We start from the raw sequence: 21,041 nt of genomic DNA, 5'->3' as shown, positions 1-21,041 counted from the left end.
TCCATATTTTATCATCCAAGCATGGCATTGCTTCCATAAGGAAATGCAGTCCTGTGACGTCGTCAAGTTCTCTAATACCATAAGTATTAGCTTTCTTAAATAAAATGTTTAAACAGTCATGTTTTTTTTGAAAAAAAAAAAAGAAAGAAAAAAAAAAGGAAACACACACACTTGGTGGCAATTCTTTAGTACTTTTGGGTTTTTATACGGGCTTCTCGTGGTTACCTTCTAAAGCTGTTAGGTGAACATGTTCACTTTGTAAAGCTGTAAGTCAAGGGAGGGAATATTTTACAGCTCATTAAAATATTATTTTTGTGTGATGTGGAAACAGGTTCAAAGTCTGACACAACACAACTGCTCTTTGATAGCAGTATTGGGGAGGGAGATGGATCATTTACACCCCTCACTGCCAGTTTTGGCATGATTCTTTTTGCCAAGCCAGCTGATGCACTATATTTGGAAATGTGGCTGTGTTGTGTGTTACCAGGCTTATTCATCACTGCTGTCAGTGTACTCTCTCTTTGCAGAATGCTTTCGGGAATTTTCAACAATGTTCACTTGAAAGGAAACATGGCATAGTACTTAAAAAATATTCACCAGAAGACAACCAGAAAAGCCCAAACCACTTTTCCACTGAAATGTGTATTGATGCTTCTTCAGATATTTATGAAGTCTGCAGTTTATCTCAGTCCTGAAGGATTTTTTGTTTGTTTTTCTCTACATATCATGCAGCTATATTTTATATTGCTGCTTTTGTTGTCATGCATGTACTGGCAAACAGCCTGTCCTTTCATTGCTATGTTAAGAAGCAGGCTCATACTTTAGTTCTTGCTAAACAATAGTTTCAGTCACTTGCGAAAAAAAATGCTTCATATCTGAAATTTTATTTCAAATTAAAAAATACTGTTTTTTCTGAAGTTACAGATCTTTTTGGAATTTCAGGGATTTCAGTAGAATTGAAATCTAACTCTAAAATCCGTTTCATGAACTGTAATTTTATGAATGTAATTTTAATTACAAAAAGTAGTTTCACAAAGGAACCACACTTACTTTCTGCATATTTGGTCTCATGATATCAGTGTAACTCATCATTTGCTGGTTAAATATGGCAGAGAGCATTGCTCAACTAAACTGTTTTTTATCAAGTGTGAAATCGGCTTATATGTTGTGTGTTAATTTTCAGAAATTTTGAAAAAAGTTTCATAATCTTTTTTTATATATTATATAAAATATATTATGTCATTTTTTTTTATACGAGGCTGCTCCGCTAATTTGGTATTTGGAATATGTTTTCTGGACAACAGTGTATAGCAGCAATTCCTTTCAAATTACAGCTTTTACTAAACAATGCATCTCAGACGCATTTGATTTTAAATAGTTATATCAGTTTCATGTAACTGAGCAGTGAATGGACATAAGTAATGTAGGAAGTGGAGACCTATTTTTCTGATTGGGAATTTAATAAAAAAGTACGGTTTTGATTAAGATAGATAATTCCTTAGAAGGAAATACTTCTATAGCAAGATATCTCAAGTTTCAGTCTGCTCGTTTTGCTTTTTTGTGTGAGATAGACTCGCTGATTTAATGATGCATGCAGAATATTTTCTCTATAGAAATTCTGATGACGAAGAGGCAATAGTTTAGACAAGATACATGCATCAAAGGAGAGAGCGAAGATACTTACAGAGCTTATTTCATGTTCGTATACTGGTAGCATCCTACTGAAAAAATGCATTTTTGGTTACAGTGCCATCTAATGAGTTGTGTTCACCAAACTTGTTTTCTCCTATGATATATTTCCATGTATAATAAGCATACAGTTGTCTTTGGGTTTTTTCTTCTCATAAAATCTACCAATGAATGTTTATATTCCAAGCAGATTCTTCCTCTAAACACAACTTAAAAGAAAAAAAAAAAAGCCCACAGTGCTTTGGTAGTTGTGTATACAGAACATTTACTTAGACTGCTTTTCCTCAATTTATTGGTCAATAAACATACTTTGTTCTTAGAAATAAGAAACCAAAATCCTTCAAAATAATTTGTTGTTCAACTTATTTTTCTTAATATTTATGAGCATCTTGATTGATATAAACTATATGTCATCATAATTTATAACTTGTAACATGGAATACACTGTGTAAGTGCTTTAATTTTCTGATGATTCTGAAGATGCAGCGGATTGTGCTTAGAGGGAATGTAGAAAACCATTTGTACGAATCAACACAGAACTGCATTGTTCTTGCCCTGAAGATTTTGGACTCTGTCCCCAAACCTGCTGTTGGATCTGTTAGACCCATCTGACTTGATTTCTCTTAAGAGCAGAAGGGTCTAAAATAAATGTAACAGAATGGCATATGGGAGAGGGGAACACTGAAGTGAATAGGTGATGTGCAAATAAAGTCTTTGTGAAGGTGGCCTCCTGTGCCGAAAGCTCTGTTTATCTTTTTACAAGTATGAGAGCATTACTAGGAAAAAAGAAGGGGGGGGGGGGGGGGGAAGTGTGTAATGGAAAGACCATGAAAATAAACTTTTCTAAGTTCTTTTTTGGTTGGTATTGTACTTCTGTGGCTTTGTCTTACACTATATTATGGCAGCTTGGCCATTTATATCGATCCTATTTCCAATTTGCACTATTATAAATTCAACATAGACCTCAGAATAAGCATTACTCCCTGCTTCATATGAGCTGAAAAATGTTATCAAATCTCTTGTCAAATGTAATTGCTTATGGTAGAGCAGTGTCTTTCAAGAGGATGTTCAGTGTTAATTTACAAACTTAAAGGGTTGTGACCAGCCAGTGGGATTACATTGAATCTGTGGGAACTCTCCTTACTAGCCTGCATATGAGGGCTTTTTGTGGTAGAAGCTGTATTGGGAAACCAAGTTATGCAACTCAAGGGGGACTGAAAAAATTAAGCATCACAGATGGGTTGTTGAACCTCTGATATCTGCTAGAGAAAACTACAATCTAGGAGGGGGGGAGCGTATGCCCCGGGACTTCAGTCTCCATGTACTCGGGGATAGTCTTGTTCCTTGCACTGTGTTTAGTGTCAGAAGATGAAGGAATTTGGTTTGTTTGCTTTCCTTTTTGAAAACACTGTATAGTTCTGCCTTAGATATTTTTCTTTGTTATGTGATGTTGTCTTTTCAGTCAGTTTTGAGCTCCTTTAATTTTGAGTTAATAAGTTAACACTGTTAACCTTCATGTGCTTCCTGATCATTCAAAGTTAGTGTTTAAAATAAGCCTTGGGCTTGGCAGTTTCTTGTTCATTCTAATCTTAACAGAAAATGAAAGCAGCCAGATTACGTACCTTTCCCACTAGAAGTTTTTTAATGTATAGCACTTGTATTTAAAAGATTTGCCCTATACAGTTACTTAAGATGTGGATTGCAATTGTTTCAGCCTTGGTGAGTGTGGAGGAGCAGCTTTTCAGCTGCTGGTCAATACATTCCAGTATTAATACCAGCTGCCAAAGAACAAAACTCTTTGATAGAGTGTGGGAGGAAACATTTCATTTTGGGTAAGCTAGCTACACTGACCAAGGATAAAAGGATCCCTTCTACATATACAGAGTGCTCAGAACACCTGGAATCCGAAGTACTACTTCTGTACAGTGATTTTTAGCATTTTTATGGATTTTACTGTGCTGTGTGTGATAACTTAAAGCTGCTATGGGTGAGATGATCTTGATGACACAGGCAGCTGAAATCTTTCAGATGTCCAGTTTCCTGAATGTGTCTGACTCCCCTCTCACTGTGAAGTAACTGGACATAGAATATTCTGTACTGTACAGGAAGATATTGTATACTATATAGACTATGTAGGCTGCCCATATAGAGGTGAAAACATCAATTGCAGTAACATGTAGAATCATAGAAAAATGTAGATGGGAAGGGACCTCTGGAGACTGAGAGGCTCAATTTTCTGCTTTAACTTCAAAGTTAAATCAGGTTGCTTAGGGCCTTGCTGAGTCAAATTTTTAAATTCTGCAAGGTTGATTGGAGATGCTGTTGAATCTCCAGCCTGTTCCACTGCTCAACCACCCTCATGGTGAGGAGGTTCCTAGTATCTATTTGGAATTTCCCTTGCAGCATTATGTGACTGTTTCCTGTTGACCTTTTGGTGTGCTTGCCTGAGAAGAATTGCCTCCACACTTCCTATAGCTCCCTGTTACATAGGTGAAGGCAGAAGTGGGCTCCTTTTCTCCTCCAGACTGAACAAACCCAACTCCCTCATAGTGTCTTTCATCTCATGTGTCAGCCCTTTTGCTATTTTAATAGCCTTCCTCTGGGCGTGCTTCAGTTTGCTGGTACCTCCTGTGCTGCATGGCCCAGAACTGTGCAGTACTCTTATGTGGCCTCAGCAGAGCCAAGTAGAGGGGAAGAATTACTTCCCTTGACCTGCTGTTTATGTTCTTGCTTATGCAGCTCAGACTATGGTTAGTTTTCAACACTTTAAGGGTGCACTGCTGGCTTATGTTCAACTTGCTGTCTGCTAGAGTCTCCAAGTCCTTTTCTGCAGAGCTGCTACCTGTGTAGTCTGCAGCTGTAATGCTGTACAGGGTTTTATCCTTCCCAAATGCAAAACACTTTACATTTGTCTTTGTTTAACTTTATAAAGTTCCTGTTGGCCACTACCTCCAGTTTTTTGAGGTCCCTCTGAATGGTGGCCCTGCCCTCCAACATGTTGACTGCTTTCCCCGTTTTATATTATTTAAATTTGCTGAGGATGCTTTCTGTCCTAGCATCTAAACCTGATGAAGGTGTTGCCCAGTATTGACTGCTGAGGAATATTGCATCTAACTAGTTGGCAGTTAGACTTAAAATTATTGACTACACCTCTTTGAAACTCATGGTCCAAGGAATTTTTTGTCCACCTTGTTGGCCACCTATTTGGTCAGTGCATCCTCTGACAACTAGGATGCTATGGAAGATAGCGTTAAAAAGCCTTGCTTAAGTCAAAGCAACTGGCAACCACTGATTCTCCCTGGTCCTCAGAGACACTTATTTCTTCAGAAGGCAGTCAGGTTGATTGTACGCGGTTTGCCTTTAGAAGTCCGTTGTCTGAACCCAGTCACATTCATGTCCATCATGCCTGGACATAGCTTCCCTTTAGGACTCACTCTATATTTTGTGCAGCAAATGAAGTGAGACTGACTACTATGTAGTTCCCTGGATCCTCTATCCTCTCTTGCCACCACCTTCCTTTTCTCTTGGGCTTTGTTTATTTAAGTTACCTCTTTCCTGTCATAGGCAACCACCATGACTTTTCAAAGATGATAGCCAGAAGCCTTCTAGTGACATCAGCTAGCTTTCTCAGTACCTTGGATGTTTCCTATCTTGTCCTACATACTTGTGAGGGTCCAGCTTACCTAAACAGTCTTTTAACTTGATAGCTTCTCTCTCTCAAGCTTTGCTACTAGATGCAGAAACCTGGGAAGCCTGATAGCAGACCTTGCTGGTAAAGGTTATGCCCAAGGTGTGGGTACCTCAACTTTTTCTGTACCTTTCATCACTAGGTTGCTTCCCGATTTAGCAGCTGAATTACACTTTCCCCAATCTGTCTTTTGCTGATGGTGTACCTGTATAAGTGTTTCTTCTTGCCTTTCACATCCTTATTCAATATCAACTCCAGACAAGCTTTGGCCTCCCTAATTCAGTCTCTGCTTGCCCAGACAGTGCATCTATATTCTCCTCTGGTTGCCTGTCCCCCCTTCCACTTTACATATGTGTTCCGTTTGAGCTCAGTCAGTGAGGATTCCCATGTACAGTCAGCTGGCCACCTCCTGTGCCTGCTGATTTTCTTGCATGTTGGGAAGGCTTGGTTTTGTTCTTTGAGAAGAGAGTTCAGGAAGATGACTGGCTGTCATGGGCTCCGTTGTAGCTGCCCAGGGCATTCTGCTTACCATTCCCTGAGCAAGCCCAACTCTACTGTTGTGAGTCCAGAGTCTCTAGTCTGCTTCTTTCCTTCCTTTCTTTACTCAAGATCTTACACTACCATTCACAATTACTGGATCCAAGGCTGCTGTTGGCTGTAATATGCATGAGCAGTTCTTCCTTATTCATGGGTACCGGATCCTGTGCAAGCCCTTCCCTAGAAGCCTGTTCAGTGCTAGCATCAAAGATTGTTTCCAGTGCATGTGAGAAATTCCCTGGATATTTCACACCCTGCTACGTTGCCCTTCCATTAGATGTTGTGTGATTTAAGTCCTCCATGAGAACGAGGGGCTTTGAATGTTGGAAAACCAGCCTGGGATGATGTTCCATTTATTGTGGTAACTGAAAATAAGTTTTCCTTTACTAGTTCTCTTGAACCACAAGAAGCTGCTGCAAAGATATACATATGATATTTTGATTTTTATTTTGAAAATGAATACTTAATTTTCTACTCATTTTGAGTTACTATTTTAGTGCAGTCACAAATACTAATTGAGCTGATGTCCGCAGTGCAGTTGATGAGGTAAAATAACCTGGTTTTATATAGCATGAATACTTTGGTATCCATAATATTTGTTCACAACTAATGAATTTGCAAGTGAGCTGAAGGATTTTTTTTTTTCTCTAAGTTTTCTAGTTTCTGATTACCCTGAGGTAATTAATGTGGAACTACATGAAATATTGCTTCAGATTGCACTGTATGATTGTCTTACGTTTAGGCGATGCAAATAATACTTGCACATATATATGTGCCAGAAACAACTCCTCATCCTTTTTTTTTTAAGTGACTAATAAGAGAAGATCTTCTTGTCCATTCATCATTATTGTATTTTGTTTCTTGGTAATTGGTGACAGTGTGCTTCTTACTCTGTTTTAGTTGAAAGATGGGGAAGAAGAGCCGAGTGAAAACTCAGAAGTCAGGTACAGGAGCCGCAGCGACAGTATCTCCAAAGGAAATGTTGAATCTAATTAGTGAGTTATTGCAAAGTAAGTTTCATTTTTATGCCTCTCTGGGAAAGGGGATGGTGTGCAGACCACTCAGAAACGTCCTATTGTTGAAGCTAGTGAATTCTATTCATTTCCTATAAGTGGCCAAGCTTGTTATTACAGACTGCTTAAGATGGTATAGAATGTATATCAAAGTATCTATCCCTGTTAGTCTGTACCATTATCGGCTTACTTAAATGTGTATGTACTGGACATACCATATTTCTGGCAGCTTTTGGCTTTACATCTCGACACAAGCATAAATACTGGGTGAGATTAGATTAAAAAAAAAACAACTACTCTAGATAACTTGACATTGAAGCTTTGTCAAAAATGTTTTTCTTGTAAACTGCAAGAATTGCACTGTTTCTGTTTATCATTTGAACAGTATTTTAAACTGATATCAGAGTAGAGAAATTAGCTGTGGAAAGCAGCAGTACAACTCAGTTCAACTGCACTGATATTCTTGTTGCTTAAATAAATTTTTTTGTTGTTGTTGCTGTTTGGAAACTGTTTGCAGCGCTTAGTTCTTGTGTATAGACCAAAGGTTGTTTTACTTGTTGAGGAACTTGGAACTCATCCATTATTTCTAGTAAATGTGAAAAGCGGAGCATAATTTCATATGATGATGCTAAAATACTGTTCACTCTTCCTACTATCATTAGTAACTGTGCTGAGCTACACTTCTTGTTGAAACACAAGTCCACGTTTTCATATCCTGGACACATCTAAATGTTGCCTTAGAAAAATTTAGAATTTTTCTTTAGCATTGCTCACAAAGAAGAGACAAGGAGTTGGCAGAGAAGTTTGATGCTTCTGCTACAATTGGCCTCTGCTTTGCTACCAAAAATAAAACATAGATCTAATTTTCTAAGCAAAGACAAGTATCAGCTGTTGTTTTTGTCAAGCTTCCATATTTTATTCAACACAAAGATTTTTCAAATCGGTTGAGCAAGGTAATCTTCAGCTGTCCACTTGGATTTATGCGGCTTAGATCAAGAAATCCACACGCTGGCATTTAGAATATTGTCAGAGACACTGTGGATATAATCTAAAGCTAAAGCTTGGCTAAGTGTTCCTTTGCTTGTCCTTCCTGTACGCATGCATCGAGGGAAAACAGTATTGATTAGGCAGGTCAAATGTACGTACCAGCAAATTTCTCAATTACTTAAAGGGAAGGTCTGTGCTGTTGTTATCTGCTTTCATTACAGCAAGAGTGATGGCAAGCAGGCTAATGTAAACAGAGTGTTTTGCTTGGATTATTGAAAACTGAGACTTTTTTTGTTTGTCTTATCTGAGAGACTATCTACTTAATGGTCTGGTTGTTTACCTTTATGTCTTCGGAGCTTTTTTTGCATGTTTGATATTTCTTAAATCTGAAAGAATATTAAAAAAAAAAAAATAACTTGAGGCAAGTTATACTGTGAAAATTTTAAAAGTATCGATTAACTACATGTCAAAGAGTGGGATGTTTATAAAAATGGAGATTATAGTGTTTATCATGTAAACACGTTTGAAGGACAAGTAGTACTAAGGTTCAGTTAAAGTTGCTGTGAAACCATGACCTTTTCTCTGATGTTAAAATATACATGTACACACTTCATTAAAGAAAACGTTTTCATTTGGCGTTTTTATTTCCAGAATGCAGCAGTCCTACCCCAGGTCCTGGTAAGGAATGGGAAGAATATGTCCAGATTCGTTCACTTGTTGAGAAAATTCGCAAAAAGCAAAAAGGTAAATGTGAAAGAGTATAAGATAAGGGTGGCTCAGAGTGTTATTTACCAAAAGAATTGTCTGTTGACAGCTGAAAGGAATAGTTTTGTTGTTGTTATATAAATATTATGCAATGCTATTATTTTGGGATAAAGATCTTAATTGTCTGACATACAATTGCTTTTTAAACTTGCAGGTGTTTCTGAAATGTTCTGGTGGGCATGATCACTGGCATTAACCATTTTAATACTTACAATTCTGAGTGAATATCACAGACAGGTGATCCTGTGATAATTCTGTTTGATAAGTAGAAAAAAGAGCTTGAGATTGTGATGAGATGACAATCTGAATGACTAGAAGTAAAAATACTTTGAGAATAATAGGCCTTTTTGATTCCTGATTGCATAGTCTGCCCCTTGCCTCTGTAAATCTGAACATTTTGAATTTAATTTTATAACTATTTTATTTTAACCTGAACACTTTACTGGATGTGGAAACAATTTCTGCAGTTCAACATCATGACATTAAATTAAGACAAAATAAAAATATATAAATGCACAAAACAAATACATCAGCTAATAAATCGATCTGGTATAAATCAAGCACATAAGCATTTCTTCATTTTAATTATGGTACCACAGTTAATATGGAGTTTTATTGCTAAGTTTCCTAAGTCTAAGGTATGCTTATTTTTCAGATTAGAACAGTTTTCTTCTGCAACAACTCACTGTTGTTGATACTTTATTTTCATATTAGCTTTGTCTTTATTTGGAGGTATGCTCTAAAAAATGCTTTTTGTGTAATTTTAGTAAAATTAACCTTTTTTTATGACTTGTATTTTAGTGGCAGAGAAATAACACTTCTTTCTTCTGATATTTATACGGTGACGGTAAAAAAGCTAGACTGCGTTTAAAATGGAGCTTGAGTGGTTCATGTACGTGCTTGAAAAAGCAGAAGACTCCTTAGAGGCTAGAAATGTCCTTTTTGTACCTGTTTTTAATAATTTGGACTAATGCATAAGAATTGTACTTCATGAAAGGACTTTTAAACCTTTGAACATCAGTTATTGGCAGATGGCATTATGGAAGAAAAAAATGATACTGTTTGAGTGACTGCATCCTGTAGCTCTGTAGAGGTGAACTTGATTCATTGTTTTGCTGTCCTATGACTCCTATAAATGTACGGTATGGTACATATGGTTTTTATGAAGAAATACGTGTGTTATGGTAAAACATAATTCAGGTTAACAAGAACAGAGTTAGTGTTAGGGTTAGGCTGTTCATTGTATCTTTCTTCTGTGCCAGAAAGATCGAAACATTCATGGGGAAAATGGCTGCCGGCAGAAGTGGTAGAAGTAGTATAACAGTATTATGTTAATAGAGCATATGTTTTCACCTTGAAAGATCAAATTCTACTAACCACAGCACTGTTGACATACAAATGGCTTTTAATGTTAACATTTTCACATACATAGTGAGTACGAAAAGTATGATGTCTTTCAAAACTAATTTTTAATGGAACATAGTAATTTATACTGCACAGTTTTCTAGCTTAAACAATTAGCAAAGGAAGTGTAAATTGCTTTGGGGAACTCTAAGATGTACAAATAGATATATATTGCCTAAAGTGTCATACTTTGTGCTTTTCTTTAATAGAACACTGGGTTGCAGAACATGAACTAAAATGATCTTGATTATAGAAAACTCTTAATTTGAAAACTGAGTATTTTACATTCTAAAATTTTTCCTTTTTTGACTCATTAGCAAAATTTAAAATAAAGCTATTTTTAATATAGATTTTCATTAGTATAGCTATATTTTGTTCAGTATAGAAATAAATTGTTCCCCAATAGTGCTTGTCATTTAAAGGAGCTGCTCTTTAATTTGGACAAATGTGGGAAGTATCGGACCACATCATGTATGAGGAACAGGTAGAATTTCAGAGATGCTTACACAGTGGTTCCAAATACAAGCTGGATGTTAAAAGCTTCCAGTAACCTTCTACAGTAGTTGATATTGGAAATCAAAAGAGCAAAGTCCTGGACAGTATAAACACCTATCACGTCTGTAGAAGCTTTGCAACTAGTCTTACCAGATTTGTGAGGCCTTAGCTCTGAGTATATTCCACAGAAAATAGAATACGGAAGGCAGTATGAAACAAAGGAGAAATGCTAGCTTTTCTTTTTTAGAGCATACCTCCAAATAAAGACAAAGCTAATATGAAAATAAAGTATCAACAACAGTGAGTTGTTTATCCAAGATATCTTTGGATGTAAGCAACTTGCTGCTGATGTTTTGTCACTCATAAAATGGCCTGAACATTTTGGGGCCATTTGGACACTCTTAATGTGATCTAACACTAGAGTTTGGGCTGAAAACAACACAGAGGCAAAGAGGTACGAAAGGAGCTGGCTGAGTGTAGCCAGGAACTGTTACGCATAGGTTCAAATCAGATGATGGTAAAGGGGAAAGCTGAGGAAATGAATGAGGTTTTTGATTTCACTGGTGGACCATGTGCCTGTTGGAGAAGCAAAATATAAAAATTTGGACAAGCTTTGTGATGTCAGGAAGATGATCAATCCTTAATTATTTTAATAGATCTGTATGCTACAGGAAAAAGCTAACTGCCTTGTGTGTGAGAGAAGAAGCTTGAGATCTGCTTATGATCATTTCCAGTGCTGAATTAATGAAATTGCAGCTTGCCTCTCAAATTCCTCCTTGTGTCTGTATCAGCATGTTGTGGTGATCACATTTATCATCAATGTTAAGCTGGGAAATATTTTCGCTCAGCTTATTTAAAAGGGAAAGAGGAGGGGAGCTTCATTTTTCATCACAGCTCAGTTTAGGTGGTTGTGTTTTTAAGATGACTGGTAAGCCAATTTGGCAGAATATTTAAGTTGATGAAAATTGGGTATGACATTTGTGTGCTATTGTGTAACACTTAACAAAGACCAGTTCTGACTCAGCTACTTCAAAGTAGAACTGCTGCGGGATAGCAGATAGCTTTTTACATGTGCTTTATATTGAACTTCTTTATCTTTCTAGATCTCCTTATTTCTGCATTTGTTTTTTAATAAATTGTGTATATAGGTTTGTCTGTTGTCTTTGATGGAAAAAGAGATGACTATTTCCCTGAATTGATAAAGTGGGCAACTGAAAATGGAGCATCCACAGAGGGTTTTGAAATAGCTAACTTTGAAGAGGAGGGGTTTGGTTTGAAAGCAACAAGAGAGATAAAGGTGAGCATGTGAACATTTGACTTAGATTAGAAAACAGTGTTTGGAATGTAGCTGCAGAGCTCTGAAACACTCCACCTTCCCTTTCCCCTTTTGACCGCTTATGAAACTGCTGTTCTGAAATGCTCTCAACTCTGCATACTTGAGAAATAAAATTATTGATAAAATTTAGTATTTTTTATTACTACTGGATAGTACTGTGAATTTTTAATCAGCCTCTTTTTTTCCCCTCTGTGTTGCCTATACTGTTTACCTAATTACCAGAGTACTCTACCCCATTGATGTATCCCTCTCTTCCATGTTTTCTAACTACTTAGTCTCTTCTCCTCTTCTTTCATGTCCTTTCTTTTAAAGCACTGGTCTTTTTGCCTCAGAAAGAGGTATTTGCAATACTTATTTTCCAGTCAAAATGAAAAAAATCCCAAATTACCTGATAATTGTAAAGAATATCTTTTGGTCATCAGGTAAGGAATATAGACACACACAGTTAGCTAACTGTTAAAAGGTAAGAATTTAAAATTGCCTCTTTCCATTCCTATTTTAAAGATGGGAAACAGCTTTGAAGAACAAAAACAAGCATATTATATTAATTTTAGGGCTTTGGTAGCACATAAGGCTAGCACTACTGGTTGATTAAAAATCCTGAACAGTTCTTCTAAAATAGGAACGGGCAATGTGAAAAAACCTCTACTGGGAGAAAATATTTGATCATGTAATTAATAGCAATATAATGTATCTGGTAGTTTTGAGGTTGTGCGAGCAGTCTACATCTTTGCAGTTCCAAACTGAAGCAGTTTATTTCATAATCTAAGTGTCTTTGTTTTAAGCTTTGTGTAATGAAGATTAGAACATTTGGTTACCACAATATAAAACATAGCATTTTTGTTTAATTTACAGTGGAAGAGAAGGAAGAGTTTTGATTCAGAATAATTTTGGTTGAAAAAAAAACAACCAATCTGTAATTTAAAGATGATGTATATTTGAGACACTAACTGACCCTCTATGCATTTTTTCCTTTCTCTAGGCTGAAGAGTTGTTTCTGTGGGTTCCTAGAAAACTGTTGATGACAGTTGAGTCAGCTAAAAGTTCAGTATTAGGTAAGAGCTTAAGGAAGTTCTTAAGCAAGAAGTTGATATGTATGGGATCATTCAATAGGAGACTTTCTTTTTTAGCTGATCTCCTTTATTACAGGTCTTGCTTATCATCCCGACTCTGAGGTTGGGAACATCTAGAAGCTTGAAGTGTCAGTGGAAATAATATAATTTTCGTCTTTGTTTCTGGCTGAGTACACTAGATATCTTCTAGAAATGTGTGTCTTATTTTGAACACATATCGTGTAGCTTGTATAAGACTTGGAGATAAAATGTTCTGAGGTACAGAAAGTGTTGTTCTTCATGTCTTCCGTCATGCAGTTGTACATGAGGTGCTTACTGTGTCAACTAACTTGCAGCATAATACAATGTGGGCAGCTAAATATTTTAGAAACCTGAAGAGCTTTTTTTTGTTGTTGAAAATTCTTGTGTTATCTCATCATGTTCGTTTAAAGTACATCTAGGATGATATTTTCCATGGACAATTAATTTAGTGCCTCACCTTTCTGGGTTAATTCAGGATCCCTGTATTCTCAAGATCGAATTCTTCAAGCCATGGGCAATATAACATTGGCGTTCCATCTTCTTTGTGAGCGAGCCAACCCCAACTCTTTCTGGCTGCCCTACATCCAGGCGCTTCCCAGTGAATATGACACTCCTCTCTATTTTGAAGAAGATGAAGTGCAGTATCTTCAGTCAACTCAGGCCATACATGATGTTTTTAGCCAATATAAAAATACAGCTCGACAGTATGCCTATTTCTACAAAGTTATTCAGGTAAGCATTTTAAATGTAGTATATAGTGTATGTTGTTCTCATGATCATAATTGAGGAAGGTGTGAAAACAGTGACGCTAAATAATAGAGCAAGTGTATTGATCCTGAAGGTTTGACTCATTAAAGCAATTTCCTGCTGTTTTTTGAACTGCTTCACAGTTCAGTAGGCTTATGAATATATAAGAATGTATTTAGTTGGTTGAGAGGAGTGATTACTGCCCTTTGTTTGGCATTGGGTGAGGCGTCATCTGGAATACTGTACAGTTTTGGGCCCACCAGTACAAGAGACATGTTGACAAACTGGAATGCGATCAGAGGAGGGCTATTAAGATATCATTTGCTTCAGCCCTTTATCCATACAAGGAGAGACTAGGGAGCTGGATTTGTTTATTCTGGGGAAAAGGAGATAAGGGATGATCCAATTATTGTTTTCAACTTACTCTACTGGTAGCCAGACTGCAGAAGTTTGCCTGTGGGAAGCTGGGCTAGATGACCTGCAGAAATCTACAACCTATGCCTAAATGACTCTTTGAAAACTGTATAGTTTGCAGTAAACAAAGTAAAATTATAATTGTTAATTGACATAGAACAAAACCATTGCATATGTTGTCTTTCCAGTGACCGTGGATTAGCTGTTGTTTTCTATTTTATTTAATATAATTATTTTGATTGCTTTCAAATACAAAGATAAACCCATCTGGTAACAATTTGAGTATGGAGAGGCTTGGGATGGATGAACTTTCATCATGTTCTGAAGTAATGATTTAAATTGAGTTTCTAAAATAGTACTGTTACTCTCACTGATGTCTAGACATAATTGATGTTGTAAGTGAATGGTGATGTGTTGTTGTCAAGGTAGTGCTCAATGTCCAAATGTCCAAAGCTTTTTGTGGCACAATCTGTGTAAAAAGCATATGACTCTGTACTGAATTTCCACAATTGTGTGATCCAGAGGCTTTTTTTTTTTGGTCATAGAAGAGATCAGAATAAATAAAGCAATTCTGTTCTCCTTTAATGTTGTCAGAGTTCCAAAGCTTTTCTATTAACTGTTTTAAGTCAACAAAAGTTAAATTATTTTGCTTAGCTGTTTAGCATTTGAAGAACTTTATATGTTTCAAACACAGTGTCAATTTATGCCAAGTATAAGGAGTGGAGGGATACATTTTGAAAACTAAAGTCATTGAAACAGCGGGTGAAAAGCAAATAAGATGCACTTCATTTTGAGGCAAGGAGTAGGGTAGGAACAATGGCTTTAATGAAGGAACAAAATTCTTCCTTCCAGGTGTCACAGTTCAGGAAATGGTAGCTTAGCCAGCTCTCTTTTCTTGCCATGTGCTATTCTAGGCTGCCAGTCCACACATGACCTTCCAGCTTTTCACTTTTTTTTCCTCAAAGTATACTGCTTGAGCAAACAGAACTCCTAAATTTTAGTTCTTTAGAATATCTTATTACCCCTAAATAGTTCTACTGTTTTTAAAGAGTTATTAGCAGAATGTAGTGCAACATCATCCAGGTCTTCCAACTGCTATTCAGGCTCTTGCAGTGCTTAATCAGGTAGTTAAACTATCACTATGACTAGTTCCATCCTTTTCATTGACTAATCCTGCACTAGAGTATTATGTGAGAGGTTATATAGTCACAACATTAATTAAAAAAACCCTGAAATACAGTTTTACAGAGAAATGAGATCTGGAATTACACCCTCAATTTTGACTGCCATGTGTCCAGTATTTCAGAACCGCTCCTCAGTGATTGATGTATAAATGTAAACTGATACTGAAGTGATGCAAGCACAACTGAAGAATGTATATAAAATGCAGTGGTGTAACATCGGTTGAAGCTTGAGATATCAATTATATGAAAATAGCTTAAATGTTTGACAGAACATTTTTTGTTTATGAAAGTTTCATGTGGCACATGATCTGTTTAAGGATGGCAAATACATGCTATTTCTCTTATTGTCTCTTAAAGCTAATCAAAGAACATTTGTATAGCATTTAAGCTCGTGTGGCGAAAGTAGTATCTCACTAAAAAATAATTTATATTCTGCATCAAAGTCCATGCTGTTAAGAGTGAGAAAAACTGCAAAGAAAATAATGTACGTGCGATGACTTTAGGGGCAGACTGTCTTTAGAACCCCAGTGATGGTGATGTGCTGTACATGGTAACAAGCCTTTAATACTCTGCACTGTTATATTTTCTGTTTTATGTTTGCAATTCTATGGAAGCTGATATGGCAGCTCATGGAGGAAGACTTCTCAGTCTAATATTGTTGAGACTGATGCAGTTCAGTTTGACCTGCAGCAATGGGAAACCTTTGTGGAAATAACATTTAAATAAATGGTGGTCTTCTCTGAGCTTTATATTAGTATACCCAAGAAACTGTTTAGTGCTGTACTGTTGCCGTTTGTATGAATTGTTAAAATGTAGGTTCTGGTCACTTGTGGTCAGAAATATAGACCAGATTTTTTTTTTATTCTCCTGACAAATGCTTTTGTTTCTTGTTTTATGTTCTTGTGTAATATAGCTGTTGTTTCATGTTGAATGTGAGCATGAAGGTAGATCAGGTAGGAATCATTTTCTTTATTTTCTTGTTCTTTGGAGAATGAATGGTAATAAATATTAGGTAAATTTTAGGTGTGTTCTGGTTGTTTGGTGCCATGCTTCAGCACTGCCATGTAAACACAATTTCAGCTGAATATTTTTTTAGCATTCAGTAAATGTCATGTTAGGAAGACAAATAATTTCAGCTGGCTCCAGAAGTGCCAAGTGAATGTACTGGGTACCTATTATTAATGCTTTTGATGAAAACTCATGGAAAAGTCTTAAAAAACTTTTTTTTTTCTGTTTCTGCTCTCAGGAATGACAGCGTGTAATTTATGAAATGGTGGAGGAAAAAAGTTAATAAAAAAGCACCTCTTCTTTCCCTAAAACAAAATACTATTTTTCATTATTCAGAAAAGAATATCAGCTGAAATGAATTTTAGTATCATCTTGCATGCACTCATACCATTTTGTGAACAAAGTTGACCCACAAAATACTAGTGCTAAGGGTAATGTTTTTGGAAATTCATGAGCATGTGGAAAAGGGAAGAAGAGGTGAGGAGAGAAAAATTCATCATATAAATGAAAAAAAGCAAAGCAAAACCACCTTCCTATGGAAGGCAGTGTACTCTGCAAGCTTTATGAAAGGGAAAGTTAGATTTTTGTATACCATCATTTCATTCAGTGCTACTACTGCTTTAGCATAAGCATTTTAATGAAGGCTGGCCTATGTGACCAGGATTTTGATACTGCTTCAGGTATGCAAACTAATATTTTTAAAAATTATACTTTCTTGATAGCTATTCTGCTGCAAAAAGTAAAACAAGTAGCATCTTGAAATAAAAGGTGTTTTGTTGATATTTCAAGACACTGAAAAAGGGAATATTTTGTGCAGGCAAAATGCTTTAATTCCTTCGCAGCATTTTCAGTGTGCAAAATGTTTCTAATGGCCGGGGGAATAACAGGGTTAAAAAAATCACTTCTTCAAATGCTTCATTTTCTTTCCAAATAGGATTACTAGACTGTTATTAAAATAATTTGGCTTCTGATAAATGCGCAGTTTTGACAAGTGCTGGTCTGTTTTGTTTCCCTAGCATCTCCATAAGGGCGGCTTTCTGAGAATGCTGCGGTTCTAACTCTTCCTCCAAGTGCTTTGTCTGGATACACATGAAGAATGGGCAGATTTAAGCATTTCACAGCTGTTGCAAGCTAAACTGTAGTCTGGTTTGATAAGCAGAAACAGGTGGGATGTTGAGTAGACAAAAATAAATGCTTGAGCATGTTAGCCAGGATCTATAAACCGCACTGACGCCTTTCTAAACATGTAATTTGATAACTAAAAAATAGTTAAAACTTCTTACAGATGTACTTTAAAGGTGTATTTGGCCTCTGCATTGCTATCAAAATACAGTGAATGCTCAAAAAAGTACTTTCATTGCAGCAGACTTGTAGTTTGCAAGATGTTTTTGTAGTTTGTTCCAAAGAGGAGTTTTGTAAACTGCAGGGTTTTGTTTTCCCCTGGAAGGTATGTGTGTGACTTCCATTAACATTTATGGGCATTACATGCCTACTGAAGGGTGAACAGAGCCCAAATATTTATGGCTTAATGTTAAATTTTTTTCTGTACACTGAGATGTGGTATAATAGGCACAAGAGGGAGCCATATAGTTTACAGACATTCACAGTGAGATTATATTCCTAAAGAAAATACAACCAAGTTTGAACCTTTTTTAAAAGAATATGCAGTGGTCTTCATGTTTGACTTTCAATTGCATCTGTGTGCCTGTTAGTCTACTACAGAGAAGTTTTTGTAAATCAAAACAAGGCATCAAGACAAGGGGTGTTCCTAGAGAAGGTGGAAGTGCCCGAACTCTATTTACATTATGCACACTATGGGTCTGAAGCAGTGTTGTATCTTTTCCCCAGATAGAGTAAAGGCTATTATTAACGGCCTTACTAAAAGACAATTTTATGATAATTTTAGTGAACTTTTAAAACCTCTTAAGGGGTAGGTATTGAAACTAGCAGAGCCCATCAGCTAGCCATAGCTTTTGCCATGGTAGCCAGCTGTATGCATTCAGCAGCACTCAGTGTGGAGGTAGTATCTGTATGTAGCTGCCTCTCATGCTCTGGAAAAAGGACCAGGTTTACAGGACTGTCCAGGATGGCTGTTCGACATTGATTTAGACAGTGTTTTCAGCCTGTAGTTTACTGACCACTGGGGGACTGCAGATTTTTCTGAAGGGCACCAGCAAGCTAGCTGTCTGGGGAAAAAAAAAAAAAAAAAAAAAATCAATATGGGTGGCATTGTAGTGGGCATCTGCTATAGGCTGCCTGATCAGGAGGAAGGAAGGAGTGCATGAGGCCTTCTACAGACAGATAGAAATAGCTTCACATTTGCAGTCCCTGGTCCTCATGGGAGACTTCAACCACCCTGATATCTGTTAAAGGGACAACACAGCAGGGTGTAAGCAATCCAGGAGGTTTGTGGAGAGCATCAATGACAACTTCCTGGCCCAAGCAACAGAGGAGCCACTGAGGAGAGGTGCTAATCGCATTTGTGGACCTTGTACTTACAAACAAGGAAGGGTTTGTTGGGCTTGTGAATGTTGAAGACAGCCTTTGGCTACAGTGACCATGAGATGGAGGAGTTCAGGTAGCTGAGGACTGAAGGAAAACAAATGCCACTTCTGTCCTCAGGAAGGGCAGGAAGGAGGACCCAGGGAACTACAAGCCTGTCAGCCCCACCTCAATCCCTGGGAAGGTGCCATCCAATGGACAGCCTTGACAGGCTGGAGAAATGGGCTGACAGTTGATGGTGTTCAACAAGAAGTGCAAAGTCCTGCACCTGGGGTGGAATAATTCTATGACTATGTTGGGGGCCAAGTTGAACATGGGCCAGCAATGTGCTCTTGCAGCAAAGAGGGCTAATGGCATCCTGGGCTGCATTAGGAGTGTTGCCAGCAGGTTGAAAGAGGTGATCCTTCCCTTCTGCGCAGCACTGGTGAGGCCACATCTAGAGTACTGTGTCCAGTTCTGGGCTCTCTAGTACAAGAGAGATCAGTAAGTAAGAATTTTAAAATTAAACCGAATGGAGAAAGCAAAGTCACCTGTTTAAGTAACATTTTAGCAAGTAAATTTAATTTTCTTTGACTCAATTTTATGTTTCTTTGTTAAGTTAATGAGCAAATACTTGCAAATGCTTTCTTTGCCTTCTGTCAAGCTACTGTTACTCAAGAAGACAGAAGCTACCCCATGAATCACACCTTTTTTTTTTTTTAATAGAATCTAATTGGCAGAAGTCATTAATACTTTCAGATAGTATCTCTAGTCTGTTTTGTATCCAGTGTTCCACAGGATCACACTCATACCAGTTTTCTGACTAGTGTGTACTGACTTCTGGACAGTGCTTCTGAAAGTGTTATTGTGGTCCCATCATGAATACAAACCTTGCAGTAATCTATCCAAAGATGTTTTGATCTGTTTGTTTGCACTATTGGACAGAGAACTTAATTTCCTGGAGGCTGTAATCTCTTTTGATCACATACTAAATTTGATTTATTATTCATATAAAATTTGACTAATTGATTTAGCGTGAATGAAATTCTAAAATCCTGTTATTAGCTGTTGGACACTGGAATATCATTTTGGTTAGGATGTTTTAACACATTAAGTTCTAGTTCTCAAAATAATATTATAGCATCTTTAAAATCTGGTATCACATTTGACTTTTCAATATTGGGTATATTTGGTGAGATTTCACATCTCTAGCTTAATTTTGACACCAGTTTTTGAAGTTGTGATGATACCTTCAATATGACTTATGCTGCTCTTACGTTATTTTTCTGTACTGTTTCTAATCTATCCTATTCCAATAAGCATATGATTTTCCAGGTCAGTGTGAAGTAGAATGTCTGGTCTCTCTCTGTACTTGGCTTCAAGATACCACCATTTAACTGTCACGTGCTAAATAATGTTTGAGGTGAATGCAGACAAATATACTGCCTTTTAAAACATTCTAAACTATTCAAATGTTTGGAAGTTATTTATTATTTTTACGTTGTTGTAATAGAAAATATTTTAATGCTTCTAAGGAGTTCAACTAATAGGCAGTCAAAAGCAAATGTATTTGGAAGCAGAATACAGTTTTGGTCATGTACCAGGTAGGTCCTTAGGGTTCTCAGTTCTTCGCCTTACTTGATTTACACTCACTGCCATGCCAATCAAATAGCCTTTTTCAGAAGTGATGTCAGTGACACTGTAAAAAATGAGTGGAAGAAAGATAGCACAGTTGTAAACCCTATAAAATCTTTCCCTTTTGTTTACTTGTCTACTGTACGTATCAGCTTAAGGGGAGATATAAAATTCCATTGCGTAGGCAGTTACAAAGGTAAAATAGTGTTGCTATTTGGATTTGCTTTGTCTGAATTTCAACGCCTGAGTTGTTCTGCTGGATCAATAATAAATCAATAGGCACTTAATAATGGAATATATTTATGCCTTTCTATGTTTTTTCTCTCTGTGAGGGCCAAAAACATTGTATTAATCTGTTTTGCTGGCAGCAAACTGAAGATTGACTGTGTGCTTGTACTGTACCACTTAGTGTATCTACCGTAAGGTGGTTTAGACTTTGCAAATATGCGCCAAATTCTCAATTTTCGTGTCACTTTGGTACATCCCACCCCTGGCTATGATGACAATAACAGCAGATCCTGGAGCTTTGTTGGGCCATTCTTGCGGCTGCCCCTCTCCATCACA

At 36.9% G+C, this 21,041-nt stretch overlaps 1 protein-coding gene across 1 annotated transcript in view; it reads left to right on the top strand.

Moving 5' to 3' along the window:
• Positions 1-21,041, top strand: part of SETD3 (SET domain containing 3, actin N3(tau)-histidine methyltransferase) — a 62,467-nt gene that overhangs the window by 17,915 nt on the left and 23,511 nt on the right. Inside the window, exons 2-6 of the mRNA XM_068398715.1 lie at positions 6,815-6,924; positions 8,566-8,658; positions 11,727-11,875; positions 12,897-12,969; positions 13,484-13,740. Of these exons, the coding sequence (XP_068254816.1) occupies positions 6,822-6,924; positions 8,566-8,658; positions 11,727-11,875; positions 12,897-12,969; positions 13,484-13,740 (675 nt within the window). The 5' untranslated portion in view covers positions 6,815-6,821. The remainder of the gene's footprint in view (positions 1-6,814; positions 6,925-8,565; positions 8,659-11,726; positions 11,876-12,896; positions 12,970-13,483; positions 13,741-21,041) is intronic.

This window comes from Nyctibius grandis, chromosome 4, assembly GCF_013368605.1.
Source record: "Nyctibius grandis isolate bNycGra1 chromosome 4, bNycGra1.pri, whole genome shotgun sequence".
Classification (NCBI taxonomy): Eukaryota; Metazoa; Chordata; class Aves; order Nyctibiiformes; family Nyctibiidae; genus Nyctibius; species Nyctibius grandis.
Note: the sequence above shows the minus strand (reverse complement) of the source record. Positions and strands in the feature narration are given on the sequence as shown.